Source organism: Phoca vitulina, unplaced genomic scaffold (assembly GCF_004348235.1).
Source record: "Phoca vitulina isolate PV1807 unplaced genomic scaffold, GSC_HSeal_1.0 scaffold71, whole genome shotgun sequence".
Lineage (NCBI taxonomy): Eukaryota > Metazoa > Chordata > Mammalia > Carnivora > Phocidae > Phoca > Phoca vitulina.
Window position 1 is genome coordinate 2301623 of NW_022589774.1, and position 20174 is coordinate 2321796.

General features: G+C 41.8%; 1 protein-coding gene across 1 annotated transcript in view; it reads left to right on the forward strand.

The window, feature by feature from the left end:
* Positions 1–222: 222 nt before the first annotated feature.
* Positions 223–20174, forward strand: part of HHAT (hedgehog acyltransferase) — a 333533-nt gene continuing 313581 nt past the window's right edge. Inside the window, exon 1 of the mRNA XM_032393120.1 lies at positions 223–306. Within this exon, the coding sequence (XP_032249011.1) occupies positions 266–306 (41 nt within the window). The 5' untranslated portion in view covers positions 223–265. The remainder of the gene's footprint in view (positions 307–20174) is intronic.

The window sequence follows — 20174 nt, forward strand, 5'->3', positions numbered from 1 at the left end:
GATGTTTCTTAAACTTCCGTCTTTGCCTCTCCGTTCTGCCCACTGAGCACCCCTTAAACACGCACACCACCCACACACCGCACACCACACACCTGCCCCACAAGAGCGGCAGGCTGGGGAGGGTCTGGTCTCTTGCCACCAGCCCGGCACCCACACTAAACAAACAAGGTCTTGTGCGGCCACCTAGTGGAGCCTCCTCCTCACTGCAGCCCCTCGTAGTTTCTGGAAGAGCTGAGGGAAACTGCAGGCAGCCGCCGCTCTGAAGATGGCCCACTTCCTCAACAGGCCTGCGACCCGCCGTGGAAGGTGAGCCAGGCGAGAAAGGAGGGGGAGCGCGGGGGCGGGCGCAGCCGCGTGGCTGCCCCACTTCCGCTGGGCTGGGTGGCCCAAGGCTGCGCGCGTGAGGCCGGGCGGCCCTGATGCAGGCGAAGGAAGTGATGTCATGGCCGCCTCCTCAGAGCCGCCTTGGACCAGAGGGTGGGGGTGGGCGTGGGGAGAGGGGACGCGGGCCGGGGCGAGCCACGCAGCCCTTGTCTCCCGAGGAAAGCCAGCCTCTGCGAGACTTGTTTAGCAGAGATCCCTCGCCTCCGTTTTGAACTCTCCATTGGAGTCCTTGGCAGAATGGTCCTTTGGGGGGAGAAACTAATGGCGGAGGACACAGAAAAGGAACAGCAGAATGGTGACCGGAGAAGAGAGCCAGCGGAACCCAGCAGCCCCTGGGCAGTGGGGTTTCAGTGAGGAGGGGTTGGGACCACAGTGTCCAACCTGGAACCTGCCCGCAGACCCCCCATCTTCAGAGATCACTCAGTTCCGGGCCCCAGGAAGGAGGTGGCACTGGGAGACAAAAGTAAAGGATCAGCCCTGATCAGACACACACCATTACTAACTCCTCTTTCCAATTTTATACACCGTCTTGCAGGTGCTGAAATGCGTAGTACCATTGCGTGGCTTCGCCTTTCCTTTACTAATTTTGTGTGTTCACCTGAAAAAAAAAAGTCTCCAACGTACACCACATTGGAAATTATCTTTAGCCCTGGTTCCCATCTTTACCCAGAATAGCTCTGTGTAAGCCTTTCTCAGGTGCCTACAAATTCTGCCTCTAAACCCTTAGGTTTCTCCCCTTGAACAGAACTTGTCCTCAAGCCTGCTGTCCATGCTCGTCCACACCCACTCCCATTGCCAGTGTGTCCAAAGAGCAGTTTACGCTGACCACTCTGTCCCTACCCTGTTCCCATCTGTCTTCTGTCCTAACCAGTCCACGGAAACTGCTCTTTTAGAGATTGCTCATGACTTTCTCATTGCCAAATCCAAAGGCCTCATTAATAATAACCTGTCAGGTTTGGTATTTTATACAGAACACATCCTGGTGTTCAAGGATGTAACTTTATTTTCCTAGAACTGACCTCAGACCAGCAACTCAACCTCCAATGTCTGCTCGGCAGCATAAAATGTAGTCTTTCCTAATTCAAGATAAACTCAGCCACTTCCTTTTTTTTTTAAGATTTTATTCATTTATTTGTCAGAGAGCCAGAGAGCACACAAGCAGGGGGAGCGGCAGGCAGAGGGAGAAGCAGACTCCCCACTGAGCAAGGAGCCCGATGTGGGGCTCGATCCCAGGACCCCGGGATCATGACCTGAGCCGAAGGCAGACGCTTAACCGACTGAGCCACCCAGGCGTCCCAAACTCAGACACTTCCGTTTTATTTTTTCATTCATATACAAGCACTAAACTGGGGGATTATAATTCAAAACTAAGCTTTGTTTTCTGGTTCTCTGGGCAGGTCTGTTTTCTACATAATTGTATATTGCTTTGTCCTTTGTATTATGGTAAGAATAACATCACATAATAAAAATATGTAATTAAAAAAAATTTTTTTTAAGTTTTTATTTAAATTCCAGTTAGTTAACACAGTGTAATATTAGCTTCAGCTTTACAATTTAGTGACTCAACACTTACAGATAACACCCAATGCTCATCACAACAAGTGCCCTCCTTAAATCCCCATCACCTATTTCATCCAGCCCTCTATCCACCTCGCCTTTGGTAGCCATGAGTTTGTTATCTATAGTTAAGAGTCTGTTTCTTGGGACACGTGGATGGCTCAGTCGGTTAAGCGTCTGCTGTTGGCTCAGGTCACCATCCCAGGGTCCTGAGGCTGAGCCACATCATGTTCCCTGCTCAGCAGAGAGCCTGCTTCTCCCTCTGCCCTTCCCCCTGCTTATTTTTTCTCTCTGTCAAAGGAATAAATAAAATCTTTAAAAAAATAAATAAATAAGAGTCTGTTTCTTGGTTTGCCTCTTTCTTTTTTCCCTATGATTATTTGTTTTGTTTCTTAAATTCCACATATGAGTGAAATCATATGGTACTTGTCTTTCTCTGACTTATTTCGCTTAGCATAATTCTCTCTAGTTCCATCCATGCCGTTATAAATGGCAAGATGTCATTCTTTTTTTTTTTTAAAGATTTTATTTATTCATTTGAGACACAGAGATACAGAGAGAGAGAGAGAGAGCATGAGCAGGGAGAGAGGCAGAGGGAGAGGGAGAAGCAGGCTCCTCACTGAGCCAGGAGCCCGACGCGGGGCTCGATCCCAGGACCCTGGGATCATGACCTGAGCCGAAGGCAGACGCTTAATGACTGAGCCACCCAGGCGCCCCGATGTCATTCTTTTTATGGCTAAGTAATATTCCATTGCATATATATACCACATCTTTATTCATTCACCAGTCGATGGACATTTGGGCTGTTTCCATAGTTTGGCTATTGTTAATGCTGCTATAAACATCAGGATGCATGTATCCTTTTGAGTTAGTATTTCTGTATTCTTTGGGTAAATACCTAGTAGTGCAATTGCTGAGTCGAAGGGTAGTTCTATTTTTAACTTTTTGAGGAGCTTCCATACTGTTCTCCAATTCTGTTTTAGAACATGATCTCTTTTGGGTAGCTATTCAGGAATTGCCTTCTCTTTATTCTCTCTACTCCTTTCAGTCTCTGCATCTGCAGAGGACATGTGCCTGGAGGGTGGAGTTTATGCATCACTCTGGTTTGGGGAGGAAAGCAGTGTCCGGCCCATCGTGACGCTCTGTCCACACCAGCCTCCGCGGAAGCAACTCTTCCTCCATGTCCCATTGTCCCGATGTGCCAAGTGTCCACCATTTCCTCCCCTTGCCTTTATTCTCGTGGTCCAGACTCCAGTTCTTTCAGTTCACTTTGGCTAACACTTTCTGCCAACCCACCGAGGCTCAGAGCCTCTTATTCATCCTTCTTGGTGTAACTTTTTAGGCCTTTTCTCATTTTGCCGAGGCACCTGCGGCTCTGTGTAGCCACCCTAGACCCTCGCTGCTCTACTCTTCCATCACCGTTCCGGATGTGGCAATTCTCTGGGAGCGGTTGTTCTCCCTGGGACATTCTGAGAGGAGAGACACATGTGCCCTCTGCTATGACATCCCTGGTGATATGCACATTTCAGTGACTGTGACTACAATAGGAAACAGAGTTCACATCATGGCAAAGGACATGCACACAACACGAATGAAACAATAGCTTCATGAAACAATACGTAGCATGACTCCTTGCAGTGTACTTTGGTATTTTCTATTCCATTCCATTTCATCTCTTTTAATGCCTGTTTTAACCCAATAAATAAATCAATTTTATGATCCAACAGTAAGTCTCAACCTCCAATTTGAAAAACACTGTCCTCATAGTGGGTTTCTATTGTTCACTTCCCCGGGGATTTGGCTCACGGGGTGGGCGTTGGGCCCCAAACCAAAAATCAGGAAACAGTTCCACACACATTTTTGTTCTTTCTCAAAATGCACAGCTTTCAGAATAAAAGAAAGTCCTGTCTTTCAAGATGTTGTCTCTACTACGAGTTTAAAATAAATCCATTCAGACATTCAACAGACTTTATTCTCAGTTTTATCTACTCTCAGTCTGAGAACAATGTCTATAGAATATGACAGAGTGGTAGAGGAAATAATGAGTATAAAGAAGCACAAGGAAATAAAACCTCACTGAATATTTCCAAACATTTTATGTTCTATTGGTAATATTAATAATAATAGCTAATAATGATTCAGTGCATATTATGGGTCAGGCACTATACTTAGTATTTCACATTTATTATTTCAGTTAATCATAATGGCTTATCTACAATATGGTACTAATATTATCCCCATTTTATAAAAAGGAAACAAAAACTAATCTAAATTTGACTCTGTTCCCTCCCTGCACGCTTGAAGACTGTTACTCATGTTCATTTCTTTCTTTGTGATTACTCCACCTCTATAAAATGACGGAGGAGGACTAGACTGTATCTTTCAGTTCCAAAAGGGCTCAACCACCTTCTCAAAAGCATGGCTGCTTTCTACTCAGTTTGAAAACTAATGGTTTTATGGTAAGCTGAGTTGGACCTTCACACGATCCCTTCTGCTGCTTAGTCACTCCCCATCCAGGGCTCCGTAAGTCCTAAAACTTATCAAGGTCATCCACAACCTTTTCCTAAACTAGAAGGGACTGGGAGTCCTTCCTAGTTCTTAGCAGCCTGCAGGCCCTTAACAGAAATGACTGTAGTAGTTTTTCTTTATTTTGTCTCAAACACACATCTGTAAAAGGAAGAAAGATGCCTGGGTAATGCAAACAAAAGACAATTACAAACTTTTAATTTTCCCAATTTGGTTAGTTTGTGTATTTAGTAAATATATTTGTTGAATATTTATTGAATATGTAGGCACTATTCTTTTTCTTTTTTAAAAAATTTATTTATTTGAGAGAGAGAGAGAACGGGGGGGAGGGGCAGTGGGAGAGAGAGGGGAGAGAGAAGCAGACCCCCACTGAGTGAGGAGCCCAACATGGGGCTCCATCTCACCACCGTGAAATCATGACCTGAGCTGAAACCAGGAGTTGGATGTTTAACTGACTGAGCCACCCAGGCGTCCCTGTAGGCACTATTCCACATACTACTAGTGGTGAGCAAGATAGATCAAACTCTTGCTTGCCCTTCTGGGCTCCTGGGTGGCTCAGTTGTTTAAGTATCCAACTCTTGATTTCAGCTCAGGTCACGATCTCAGGGTCTTGAGATCAAGCCCTTCATGGGGCTCCTTGCTGGGCGTGGAACCTACTTAAGATTCTCCCTCTCCCTCTGCACCCCCCCTCGAAACCCCCTGCCCAAAACAAAAACTCTTGCCCTTCTAGAGTTTACATTCTAGAGGGGCTGGTTTCAGGGAAGGGCAGACACTGACTGGCACTTTTCAACCTTCTTTTAAATCACACCTCCCAGTAAGAAATATTTTTTGCACAGCAATGAAGTACATGCCTTCTTCCCCTGCCCTACACAACAGAATCATAAGTATTGTAGAACAACACTTACTCTTATTACATATAAAAAGCTAAAAACAGGGGTGCCTGGGTAGCTCAGTCATTAAGTGTCTGCCTTCGGCTCAGGTCATGATCCCAGGGTCCTGGAATCGAGCCCCACATCGGGCTCCCTGCTCGGCGGGAAGCCTGCTTCTCCCTCTCCCACTCCCCCTGCTTGTGTTCCCTCTCTCGCTGTGTCTCTCTCTGTCAAATAAATAAATAAAATCTTAAGAAAAAAAAGCTAAAAACATAAAAATACTATTATCAATACTTGAATGCAGCATAGAAAAAAAATTCCAAATAAGTAATGCAAATCAAGAGTTAGGCAAGATTTTATTTAATGCAATGCAGTCCAGAACACACAAGGACAAATACTTTGTGCATAAACCCATGAGCCTATTTCTGTTGTTCTAATCAGTTTTAAAGGTTGAAAATCCTTGGTCATACAAATAGTTTATTGTCAGTGGTGATAGTGGCAATGCATTCTTTTTACCTAGCAATGGAAATTCTTCTTTAATCTTACTCTAAAGTAATGATGCATTTAATGTCTTGTGATCATCCTTTAGTGCAAATAAAGAACTCAGCAGCAATAATTCATTTGTCTCTTTAGGGCACCAAGTTTGAGTCAATTATTGATTCAGAGTTTCAAAAAGAAAATGGTTTTTCATTGGAAAAAAAATTTCCTAATTTTATAATTTCTCTTCTGGAAAATAATGATTGCAAATTTACAGCTGAGGAACCAAATATAACAATACCCCTAACTTTATTTCAGTCCCTCTCCTTACTAATAATGTCTTCTTCAATGCGTTGCAACAGTATTGGGAACAAATAAGAACTAGGGCGATTGCTTTTAAGTCTTTCTTGCCATAACAAAATGTCTTTTGGAATCCTGGATGTTTGACTTGCTGAATTACATTGTTTTCTCCCTGTAGTTACAAATATAAGTTCATTAAAAATATCAATATCATCAGTGAAATGTACTACTAATTTAAAATCCCAAACATCATCTTCGAAAATGAGGTTGTTTGCCAAATGAGATTGCTTTTCAACGAGAAAAATGTTATTGTCATTTCTGAGTTTATTCACTCTGCTTAATACTTCCCCTTAGGTCCCCTTAAGACAATCAATGAACTTCAGTATGATTCAACATGAGTGTCTGGTTTGCTCCAAACCGAACAAAACACATCAATATTTTGTTCAGTGAGCTCTCTTTAATGAATTTAACAAATTTCACCATGTTTTTTTCTAACGCTTCCATGAAATTCAGCAGAATTGTTTCTAGAGATGCCAAGTTGAATTCCTATTGATGCTGTTTTCTTTCTTTCTTTTTTTTTATTTTTATTTTTATTTTTATTTTTTTAAATATTTTATTTATTTATTTGACAGAGAGAGAGAGAGAGAGGCAGCTAGAGAGGGAACACAAGCAGGGGGAGTGGGAGAGGGAGAAGCAGGCTCCTGGCCGAGCAGGGAGCCCGATGTGGGGCTCGATCCCAGGACCCTGGGATCATGACCTGAGCCGAAGGCAGACGCTTAACGACTGAGCCACCCAGGCGCCCCTTGATGCTGTTTTCTAAGCACAGTGTTTTTACTAGCTTCTAACAGAATTTTAATAGCTTTGTTATGCTTTCTAGACATTCTGCTGGCTCTGTCACTCGTAGTTCCTTTATTATTTTTCCAGTTTAATAGATATTGACCAATGAGGCATTTTTTCCAGTTTTGTAAATATATCTGATCCAGTGTGTTTGAAGTTAAATTTAAACACACACACACACACACATACACCTTGTCATCTTGCAAAAACTAGAAAAGTTGAATAACTCACAGAATCCATACTCTTTCTGGGATGGATCATAAGTTCTATACTGGATTTTAGCCACATGGGAAGCATGGCTTTAAAAGTTTCTGCAGTAGCACGGATTTAACTAGAAATAGTATTATACCACAGAATTGTAAATTTTACTAGCCAGTTTAGCATTAAAAATCATAGATATCAAATCTAGTCATATTAGATGAGTAATTTTTCAACATCTATATGAGCCATTCTCTCTTTTGCTGAACAATATGCAACTAAATGTCATTAACAGTCTGTGGAACTACTAAGAAATTGTGCCAGTAATTTTTTGTCCAAAAATGTTTGAGGGGCTTGTTGACAAGTCCAGCATGCTGTGTTTCTCAGTGTCCTACTGATTTTGAAGGTGTCATTACAAAATAATATATTGGGGTTTGTCACTTTTGTTGGATTTCCACAATGAAAAACATTTCATTCTTTATTTTATTTTTTTAAGTAGGCTCTACGCCCAGCGCAGAGCCCAACTCGGGGCTTGAACTCACAACCCTGAGATCAAGACCTGAGCTGAGATCAAGAGTCAGACCCCTAACTGACTGAGCCACCCAGGTGCCCCTGAAAAAACATTTTAACAGATTTTTTTTTTTTAAGTTTTATTCATTTATTTGACAGAGAGAGAGACAGCGAGAGAGGGAACACAAGCAGGGAGAGTGGGAGAGGGAGAAGCAGGCTTCCCACGGAGCAGGGAGCCCGATGCGGGGCTCGATCCCAGGACCCTGAGATCATGACCTGAGCCGAAGGCAGACACTTAATGACTGAGCCACCCAGGCGCCCCTGAAAAAACATTTTAAATATCCTGCCTTGTAAAGTCTTGCATCCTCTTTTTTCTTTTCAGCATGCTCCTCCAATGAAGTTGAAGCTTACTATTTTCTCAACATTTATAGTTCTAGATATCTGGAGGTTGAACTTAGGCATCCTTCTAATTTTCACTTCTCTTTCACTTTTCTAACAGTAAGGCGAAGTCCCATGAAAGGACAATTCATGCTAATTTCATGAAATGTACATTTGATGCAAACCTGAAACATATCTTACTTGATAATGTCTTTTCAGAAAAAAAATGCTTTATGATGAGGTCTGATTGATGTTACTATAAAATATAAACTGTTAATTGTCCTGTATGGTGATGGTCAAATTCACATCATATACCAGAAAATCAAATGAGAGTTTTTGGGTTTTTTTTAAGATTTTATTTATTTATTTGAGAGAGAGAGTGAGCGAGAGAGCACAAGCCAGGGAAGCGGCAGGGGGAGAAGGAGGAGCAGACTCCCGGCTGACCAGGGAGCCCCATGTGGGACTTGATCCCAGAACTCCTGAGCCGAAGGCAGATGCTTAACTGACTGAACCACGCAGGCGCCCTCAAATGACAGTTTGTTAGAAGATATAATTTTATCATATTAGTCAGCTAATATTTGTCATAACCTTCCATTATCTCTCTTAGTTCTGTTCACTAATTGGATACAGTATTTCTGACAAAGTTCACAATTCTTAATAAAAATCCAGTGGTGGGGCGCCTGAGTGGCTCAGTCGTTAAGCGTCTGCCTTTGGCTCAGGCCATGATCTCCGGGTCCTGGGATCCAGCCCTGCATCGGGCTCCCTGCTCTGCAGGAAACCTGCTTCTCCCTCTCCCACTCCCTCTGCTTGTGTTCCCCCTTTCGCTGTGTCTCTCTCTGTCAAATAAATAAATAAAATCTTTTTAAAAAAATAAATAAATAAAAATCCAGTGGTGTGTTATCCTATTTTCTTTTTAAAAAAATTTTTTTTAAAGATTTTATTTATTTATTTGAGAGGGGGAGAGAGAGAGAGAGCACACAAGTGGGGGGAGGGGCAGAGGGAGAGGGAGAAGCAGACTCCCCACTGAGCAGGGAGCCCAACATGGGGCTCGATCCCAGGACCCTGGGATCATGACCTGAGCTGAAGGTAGACACTTAACCAACAGGCGCTCCCTCTTCTATTTTCTGTTCTGTCCTATCATATTCTATTCTCTATTGTTCTCTACTCTGTTACATTTTGTTTAAAAAAATTAAGTCTGGTGTGACCCATTAGCTTTAGTTTACAACCTACTAATATATTATGTCTTGCAAGTAGTCTGAATAATGCTGACTTAAATAATAAATATGTTAAAAAAAAAACAAGAGAAGTTCAGAGAGTGGTAGTGTTATAGGAGAACATAAAAGAATAATGCAATGGAATGGAAAGTGTGGCAGGGGTTAATTTTGCCAGAGTGGTCAGGGAAGTCTTCTTGGAGAAGGTGACATTGAATTGTGCTCTGCCTTGTTTAGGCTATTGATATGACTTCATTCTTGGGCATATATGGGTAGTTTGAACTATATTCTTTCAAATGTGCTTATTGTTTGCTAGTTGTTTTGTGTGTACTTGGTGAATCCCCAGCTAGGCTGCAACTTTCTGTAAGACAAGTCTTTTTTTTTTTTTTCCATTAAAAAAAATATCTCTCCCAGTATTTAGTTTTGTGCTGTGCATCAAGTAGATGTTGGACAAATAAATGCTAGTTCAGTGTTGACTACTGAGGATCACCATGAACCAGCGCCAATATCCTCATAGGTAGAACAGATGAGAGCCTGTGCCCAGTGGTGAGGGTTAAGAAGGCCTTTAATGCTTCTGAATAGCTCTACATTATTGCCTGTGCCTGAAACTTCATGATTAGAAATTCTGTCCTTTATCTTTAAGCCTTCGTCAATTAAGTCTTAACAATTATTTGTGCCTCTGTTCAATGGATATTATTTCTATGGTTAAGTCATCATTGAATGTACAAAGAAGAGTTGGCCTGGTTAATCCTTCCTAAGCACCAGCCCTGCAGTGGGGAGAGTGGTTACCAGGTGCTCAGGGCCATCTGTCTAGACAGAAAGCCCTGCTGAGATACTCAGGCCACCATGAACTTGGAGGACCAGAGAGAAAACATGCCCAGTGCAGGCACCTGATTAATAATTTGGGATTAAAATAATGGCATAAAGAGTGACTGACCATTTACATACTAATTTTGATATATTTGTTCTTAAAGAAATACAATACCAAGGCACAAATTAGTTTTCTTTTTAAAACCTCAATTATCAGTAATTTTGGTCAATATTCTTTAGCCTCGGATTGCTTCTCAACTCCAGGAAGGATTCTCTCTGGCTTCACAGAAGGCTTCCAAGGGAAGGCAGCTCTGGCTTTCTGGCTGCAGGGCTGGCTGCTCCAGGTTCAAGTCAGGAAGCCCCAGAACCCTGATACTTCTCTTCTGAAATAGGCACAGATCTTTGAAAGCCAGACTTTTCTGCCTGTGTGTAAAGCACTGAAGAGAGGGGGGACAAATCCTCCCCTCTTTTCTCCCTTCTTCTAAATAACCCCAACTTTTCTCCTCGTGTTTAGACCCAGACAACACCCCCACTCTAAACCCTGGCCTTTAAAAGATGTCTAGGCTTTTCAACAAATGGTGTTGAGAAAACTGGATATTCACGTGTAAAGGAATAAATTTGGACCCTTACCTTATGCCATATACAAAAATTAACTCAAAATGGATCTTACAACTAAACTTAAGGACTAAAACTGTAAAACTCTTAGGAGCAAACGTAAGAGAAAAGCTTTATGACACTAGATTTGGCAATGATTTCTTGGATATGACACCAAAAGCACAGGCAAACAAAGGAAAAAAATACATAAATTGGACTTCATCAAAATTAAAAACTTCATTGCATCAAAGGACACAATCAACAGAGCGAAGGGGCAACCCACGGAAAAGGAGAAAATATTTGTAAACCATATATCTGATAAGGGGTTAATATCCCAAATATACAAAGAACTATAGCTCAACAACAAAAAGACAAACAATTTGATTAAAAAATGACCCAAGGGCTTGTATAGACATTTCTCCAAAGAAGACATGTAAATGGTCAATAAGCACAAGAAAAGATCATCAACATCACTAATTATTAGAGAAATGCAAATCAAAACCACAATGAGATATTATCTCACACCTAGTAGGATGACTGCTATCAAAAAACAAACAAAACCCAAAATAACAGTATTGGTGAAGATGTGGAGAAATTGGAACCCTTGTGTACTGTTGGTGGGAATGTGCCCTCCTATGGTGAACAGTATGATGATTCATCAAAAAATTAAAAATAGAATTATTATATGATCCAGCAATTCTGCTTCTGGGTATATAGCCAAAAGAATTGGAAGCAGAGTATCCAAAAAGAGATATTTGTATGCCCACGTTCATAGAAGCATTATTCATAACAGCCATAACGTAGAAAGAACCCAAGTGTCTATCAACAGATGAATGGTTAAAAATGTGGTATATACATACAGTGGAATATTATTCAACCTAAAAAGGAAGGAAATTCTGACACAGCCTATAATAAGGCTAAGCCTTGAGGGCATTGTGCAAAGTGAAATAAGCCATTCACAAAAGGACAAATGCTGTATGATTCCATGTATATGAGGTACCTAGAGAAGTCAAATTCATAGAGACAGAAAGTAGAACGGTGGTTGCCAGGGGCTGAGGGTAGTAGAGAGTTATTATTTAATGGGTACAGAATTTCAGGGTTGCAAGATGAAGAGTTTGGAGTTGCATGACACTGTGAATGAACTTAACACTTACTGAACTGTACCCTTAAAAATGGTTAAGATTGGGGGGCACCTGGGTGGCTCAGTGGGTTGAGCATTTGACTCTTGGTTTCAGCTCAGGTTGTGATCTCAGGGTAGTGAGATCTGGCTCCAAGCTCAGTGGGGAATCTGCTGGGTGGGGGGAGTCTGCTCAAGATGGGGCGGTAGTTTGCTGGAGATGCTCTATCTCCCTCACCCTCTGCCCCTCCCCTTGCCCCACAGGCATGCGCACGAGTGCATGCATAAATCTTAAAAAAAATGGTTAAGATGGTAAATGTTATATGTGTATTTTACTACAAAAAAAAAAAAAAAGGTTTATGCTATTAAGCTTGTCCTCTTTCAGAATGTAATCTGATGGGAGAAAAACCCAAGGCCTTGTATGATTTGCTGAATTTTAAGAAATAATTAAGGCACTTTAATTACCATATACTTATGTGATTGACTAAGTTGACAAATTCAGCATAGGACTAAGAATTTGCTAAGGATAGTCCCTAGGCTAATAGATAACGTGCAGAGTTTGTTAAGGTGTTTATATTTAGGGAAAATGTTTTAAGGTGATTTTAATATTTAGAAAGTCTCAGCATTCAGTATATGATAATGAAAAGTGAGATTCTAGGGTCCATAAAACTAACTTTATGGTAAGAAAAGTTTTTTTATTTTTTTCAGGGGTAACACATTAATTTTCTGTTATAAAATTAATTTGTGTTTAATAAAAATGTGGAAAGATTAAAAATAAAGCAATTCCCACCACCCAAATTTAACTTTATTTCCTTTCCAGTCATTTCCAGTCATTTTTCCACACACAGGTTTAAAAAAGATATAGTTTGGTCATATTGCATATGATTAGTAACCATTATTTTAAAAGGCTGTGTATCTAATAGACTGAAGAGTGTATACATTTTTTGTTTAATTTCTACTTCTTTATTTTTGGAAAATTCAGGAGTTTCCTGGATATTTTCCCCTTTATTATAGTATATTTTGGTACATTATAGTATATTTTCCTTGTTATTAAATAAGTTAAAATGATATCAGTTAAAATTAAAATCTTTGTTCATAAAGCGTATTTTCTACATTACAGATAATTTCCTTTGGATTTATTGTCATAAACAGAGTTCAAAAGGTTTTAGGAATTTTGATACATTTGAAGGGTTTTGATATTGCCAAATTGTTTACCTACCTAAGAAGTTGTGTGTGAGTGCTATCACACTTGCCAGTCTTTAATACCATTTATTTATTTTTATTTTTATTTTTTTTAAAACGAAGTTAATTACTTTTTTTAAAAACGATTTTATTTATTTTAGAGGGAGAGAGCGTGCACATGCAAGCAGGGGGAGGAGCAGAGGGGGAGGAAAAGGGAGGGGGAGAGAATCTCAAGCCAACTGCTCACTGAGCACAGAGCTGGATGCTGGGCTTGATCCCAGGACCCTAAGATCATGACCTGAGCCGACATAGAGTCAGATGCTTAACCAACAGAGACACCCAGGCGCCCCTTTAATGTCATTTATTAACTTCTGCCAACTTTGTATATGAATATCATATGTTCTTATTTCACTTTGCACTTCTTTAAGCTTTCTGCAATGTTTCCTAATTGTGTATCCCAACTATTTTTTTATTGAATTCTTTATTCATGTGTCTTGCTCATCTGCAGCTGGCTTTTAACGTTTTCTTATTTAATCCATATATAACAATAAATAACACTTTGCATTATAGTGCCTGCAAATACTTTTCCTAGTCTATTGCTTCTCTTTACATTTTGACTGTTTTTATTTAATTGATGTTTCTAATGTTCTTGTGATTATACCTGCCTTTATTTTTGTTTGTGTTTTCAGGTGACTATGTTGTTTGTGTAGAAAGGGGTTAAGTGTAAATGACATTGAACCTACATTATTGTCCACTAGTGTCATTTAGAAATAAGGTAGGAACTGTTATCTCATTCCTATCCCTGAGTCTGCCACTACCTGAGCTGAGTTGTTACTCTATCACTCCCTCTGCGAGGCTGAGGGTTCCCGGAAAAAAATACAGGATGCCCAATTAAAATTGAATTTCAGATAAACAACTAATACTTTTTTCAGTGTAAGTATATCCCAAATATTGCATGTGCCATACTGATACTACGAAAGTATTAGTTATTCATCTGAAATTCAATTTTAATTGGGCACTGTATTTTTATTTGATACATCTGGCACTTCTACTTGGAGCTCGTTTATTAACACCATCCTGTACTAGGCGGTGGGAGTGGGGATGGTGAGAGCTGAAAGAGAAGATAGTTCCTTTCTCAGAGAGTTTATGCTCTGATTTCTCAGAGAAATTAGCAATCAGAAAGATAATCTCCTGGACTGTTTCAGTGACGGCTGGATTAAATTTAGAGCCTCTCTGTTTTCCTGCTGCCTAAGGCAGAGTTATCCACATTGACCTGATCATAGAACCACCTGAGACAACCCTCCCCTGGGGAGTCTGATCACTTTGGTTTGAAGAGGGATCCAGATGCCTCTGGCTTTAACAAGAGCCCAGGTGATTGTCTGGCTCAGGTAGGTCTGTGGAACTCTGGCAGGCTCGGCGTCCTCTGAGTAACAGCGCTCAGCCGAAGTCACTTCCACTTTTTACAACCCATTCGAAATCACTGGTACACATTTTGCAGTGGTGATAATCTCTGTAAATTGCTTTACAGGTGATAACGTTCATCCCATTCGGTCTGCACTCTGAATTCTCGAGGAAAGCAGGGAAGCTTATTTCCGCTTGACGGAGGAGGGCAGGGAGGCTCCCAGGGGCTAAGTTCACGCGGCAAGCCGGTCAAGCAGCCCGGCCGCAAAGCCCGCCTTCCTTCCACCCCACCAGGCTACCTCCTCTCGCCTCCAGAGCGTCCGTGGGGACCACTGGGCTGGAGTTAGAGCCCACCTGGAGTTTCAGGTGACTTCCGCTCCGAACGTGCGGGGCAGCCCCGGGCCTGCAACTAGCAAACGGATGGGGGAGAGGCCGGCGCGCCGCTCAGCGGAGAAACCCGGAGCCCCGGCGCGGGCGAGCGAGGGAGGCCGGGGGGTGGCCCCCAGCCCGCCGGAGCCCCACGCCCCCGGCGCCGAGAGGCCCGCCGCCCCGCTCCCGCCGTGCTGCCCGCTTCCGAGCCGGGCCGCCTGGAGCCGGGGGCGCGCGGGCGCGGCGGCGGGGGCGCGCTCCGAGCACGCGCGCGGGGCTGGTCCTCCAACCGCCGCTCCGGGGGAAGAGGGCGGCTTCCCGGGAAGCCGGCCGCCGCCGCCTCCGGGACTCGGAAGTGCCGAGAGGGTTGTTGGGGACTCGTGGCGCGCGTGAACGCCGCGGTCGCTGCCCGGGACAGCCCGGAGGTTGGTAGCCGGGGCCGTAGCGGGTCCCGGGGAGGTTAAGTGCGGACTTTCGTGGCGTACTCGCTTGAGAACCAGAAATTCTCCAGGCGCTTTCCGTTTCCTACCCCGGCTCCTGCGTGCGCGCCCGGGGGGCGGGGCGGAGGAGGCGCCCGGTCCCGCCGTGGAGACAAAGGGCCGTGCGCCCCGCGCCGGGCCGCGCTCCGGGCGAGGTGGCCGGGCTCCCGCAGGCCGGGCCGAGTCCGCGCACGCCCCCGCCAGCGGCCTCTCCCCGGGCTTGGTCCCCAGTTTCCGCTGGTCCCCTGGGCGGTGTCATAAGGGCGCCGGTCCTACTGCTGCGGCTCCAGTGACCCCCGAAGTTTTATTTATTTTGCTTTCTACTCTTCAGATTCAGTTGCCCTCTTTTCTTCAAAGTCTAGCCTGCAGGTGGCACCGGTCTCCGGCCTCGGTGTTAAGAAATGTGCTGCTTCCTTGGTTCATGGCTTTTGGATCAGAGCAGTCCTGCTAGGGGTTGGCGTCCTTGGTGGTTTGCATTTTATGGGGATGAGACTCGCTGTTTCTGTCTCTTTCTGTGTGGTATTCCTCATTCATTCATTCATTCACTCTCAGAGCTAAGCACATAGGTGCTATCAAGTGCTTACTTGATAAAGTGCTGTCGGAACAGGAGGGGAAGGCTTCACTGAGGAGGTGATGGTTCTTATACTGGAATTTGAAGAACAAGTACAGTTTTGTTTTGTTTTTTCCTTCCATTCTTCATGCTCCATCTTTCCTAGAGTTCTTCTCCCTTTTTTCTCTGTGGCAGTCCCTAACTGTGATTAGTATAGAATAAGGACAGTCAGTTCTGACCTGAAGGATTCAACTAATAATAACAAGGATGATGTGCTTGTCAGGTGCTTTGGACCCATTATATCTAAACCTTACAATCACGGGGGAGGGTAGGTGGTGTTATCCCCTTTCATAGCAGAAAAAAGAGAGGAGATGCTAAAGGCACAAACTAGTCAGTTTCAGGGCTGAGTTTTACACTCCCTTTTCTGGATCAAGGTCTTTGCTGTATCTACTATTTATTTTGCTCCCTCCTTGGGAAGCAGGTTAGATAGACTAACTTAGGGTCAAGGCTGAGTCTCTGGAGGGAGCAGTCATCGTGGGAGGCTACATGGTGGTAGGAACTCTGTAGGTAACATCAGGAACTAGACAGCCTAGGCCTATTAGTGTTTCCTGCTTGCAGCTCAGGGCCTGGCCAAGGGGAGGTGCTCTTTAATTGTTGCTTTGGAGTTCCTTCTCTTGGGTGAAATCCTTGATTCCTTGTAGGGTTTTTAATTGTGTGTGTGTGTGTGTGTGTGTGTGTGTGTGTACACACACATGGACCTCTTTGGAGTCTGGGGAAGCCAATTTTTAAAAGGCATTAAAAAAATAGTTACAAATTACATTGAAACACAATTATCAGAATAGTGTAACAAACCCCCAAATTTGTGGAAAGAGTATTTTGTTTTTATTAATGCATTAAGTAACAAAATTCAGTGCTGTATCAAATAACTCGTAATTTCAAAGTAGCGATGCCCATGTAAATGATATTTCCCAGTATTTGCAACAGCTGCACTGTGTAACGAAAGTATCTGACTTCAACTGGTGACAAAGTTGCCAGAACTGCTCCTTCTAGTAATGTTTGTTGTCCATATTTATAATAAATCCTACATTTGTTTTAGAGGTTCATGAAAATAAAGCTGTATGAGAGAATTTATAGGTTTATGGCCCCCTGAATTCTACCTACGGATGCCTTGGGGGTGGAGGGGTGGGTATCCTAGGTTACAAACTCTACTTAGTGGTTGTTTTTCTTCTGGTTTTCTTCTGAGTACTTGCTGGCCACCCTAGAGCATTACAAATACCTGTTTCCTTCTCTTTCAGTTAGCATCTCCTTTTACTCAGGTTCAGTTATTTCTGGTGATAAAAGCTGTTGAGAGGGAATTGCTGGATTGTTTATATACTCTACTTGCTCTGCTCCTTCTGTGGATAATTCTGCTGGAGAGTATTTTTGTGATAATGGCTGTGTGTCACATAGTGCAGGAGAACCCTTTTTTTTTTTTTTGAGAGTGGGAATGAACCTTAATGGAGTATATTACCAGTGCCAGAGAAGAAAAAGGTGTTATCAGTATATATCCCATAGACATTTAAAAGATTTTAAGATGTTATCATGAACAATTTTGGTAATATGTTGGAAAATTCGGATGAAATGGACACTTAAAAAAAAAAAAACCCTTAACTAAGACATAGGAACTAGAAAAGGAGAATAGTCCTGTATCTATTAAAGAAATTAAATTTGTAGTTAAAATCCTTTCCAAAGCAAAATTTCCAAGCCTACATGGTTTTGTAAGGGAAATAGTCCATTTAAAAATTGAAAAAGAGGAAACACTCCGTGGCTGCTCTTATGAGGCCAGCATAAGCTTGTTACTAAAGCTTGATGAGGACATTACAAGAAAATTACAGGCTCACAAAAAAGATGTGAAAGTCTTAGCAATGATGTATTGGTAAATCAAGTCTAACAGTCTATAAAAAGGAGACTAAACCATGACCAATTTGGACTTATTCTAGGGAGGGAAAATTTGGCGAATATCAGAAAATCAAATGTAATTTAACCACATACACATAAAAGGGAAAAATATTTTGACAGAATTCAACACCGATTCATGATAAAAACTTTTTGCAAGCTAAAACATTATTGGCAGAAATTAAAGATTTAAAAAATGGAGGGTATGTCATTGCTCTGCAAATAAGACTATAGATTTAGTACAATCCCAGTCATAATCCCAGCAGATGTCTTCTCAAAAATAGAAGTTGATGAGCCAATTCTAAAATTTATTTGGAAATTCTAAATAATCTAAGAAAAAGCAAATTCGGATGACTAGATCAATACATAATATGCTAATATGGTATTGGCCCAATGCTAGATGGACCATGGAACTGAGAATCCATAATCAGGCTCACATGTATGTGTGGTTGGTGCCAAAAGTGACACGATAGTGCACTGGAGAAACGATGGCCTTTTCAGTAAATGATGCTGGGCCAACTGGATCTCCATGTGGACAAGATGAATCTTGATCATCTACCTCATCCCATATACAAATATTAAGATATGTTACCCACCTAAATGTGAAAGCTGAAATAATAAAGCTTCTGGAAGAAAGCAAAGTAAAATATCTTTATTACCTAGGGACAGCCAAAATTTTATTGAACAGGACACAAAAAGCAACTAATTATAAAGGAACAAGATTGGTAAGAACTTCTGTTCATTTAAAGATTCCATAAGGAGAGTGGGAAGCAAGCTACAGGATGGGTGAAGATATTTGTAATACATATATCCAATACAGAAATCCTACCCACAATGTAGAAACGACTTCCACAAATCATTAAAAAAATGGACAGCCCGATAGAAAAATGGGCAAGTCACTTCCTAAAAGAGGATATCCAAATTCTTAAACACATGAAAAGATGGTTAACCTCATCCGTAATTAGGAAAATGCAAATTAAAGTGAGAATGGGCTACCACTATATAGTCACCAGAGTGAGTGCTAAGTATATACAGGCTTCCCCTGCTCTCCAAAAGCAGAGCATTCCCGTGAAATCTTTCGAAAGCAGAAATGGTGTGAAGCAAAGAAGCAATTACCATTAATTTATATGGAAAATTTTTGAGCATTCCCAGACCCCAAAAATAACCCCTCTTAAGCTTTTCTAATATCTTAGGATACATCTCGCTGGTAGATGCGGAGAATAAATGAAGACTAAGCACAGATGCTCACAGACACCGTTCAGGGTCTCTGGTGATGTGATGCTGAGATCCTCAGTGTAGTTCCCCGGGAAGGAGCTCGGGGCCACTCCTCTGCTTGGGATGTGTGCTGCCTCCTTAAGGGCTGGCTGCAAAACAAATATTGAGTGCCATCTTCTCCTCTTGCCCCCCCCCCCTTTTTTTTTGTAAAAGTGAAAATCTTCGCATTTCTTTTGGTTAACAAAAATAGCTACGAATGTAGGTCTTTTGTAAAAAGTGAAGTGGCATAACCTGACCTTTCAGAAAGTGGGGGATACCTGTCCTGGTTGGGTTATGGGCAAACTGGAACTCTCATACATTGCTGATGCAGCTGTTCTGGAAATTGGTGTATCATTTACTATCATTTACTAAAGCTGGACATAGATCTCTCCTGTGACTCCATTCTTGGATAAACACAACAGTAAAGGCATATGGGCACTGAAACTCATGTCAGTGAGTGTACAGAACACTATTATTCAAAATGGCCCCAAGTTGGAAACAACCCATATGTTCATCAGTAGTAGAATGGATAACTGCATAGTTTATACAATGGACTACTCTTTAGTAATGAGAATGAACTGTTTATTGTCTCACATACAATGTGGATGAGCCTCGCATAGAGCTGAATAAAAAGAAGGTAGACACAACAGAGTAAGTGCTGTGTGATTCCATTTATATGAAGTTCAAAAACAGGCACAATGAATAAGATGATAGAAATCAGGCTAGGGGACTTTTGAGGAACTTAATTTTTAATCTGAGTGGCAATGACTGGAGTGAATCTGCTTTTTGAAAGTCTTAATTTTTTTTAAGTTTAAGTACATTTTAATACAAAGTTTACTTAAAATAGTATATTATAAAATCTTTGGTTCATTCAGATGCCCCTAATCTGGGGAGTGTAAGATGTAGTTGGCATGATTCCTGGTGATTAAAAAAGCTTAAAGTAGGTTGAGAATTTTCGTGGGAGACAGTATAATAGCACATCAGTAGCTTTTGTGAATTAGGGACTTATAAAAGTGACTCCTTTCCGGTGCTCTCTAATAGCAGAGGTCTGGCTTAATGGCAGTTTGTATAAAAAGACCTAGAGCTTTGTTTGATATTAAGACTGTTATCAGTGTGAGGTGGAAGCCAAAAAATGTCAAGGTGCTAACTGAATACAAAATTTTATTTTAGATTTAATTTTCTTACAATTTAAGTTTTGTAACAGTTGGATTAAAAATATTCTGATTTTATTTTTTT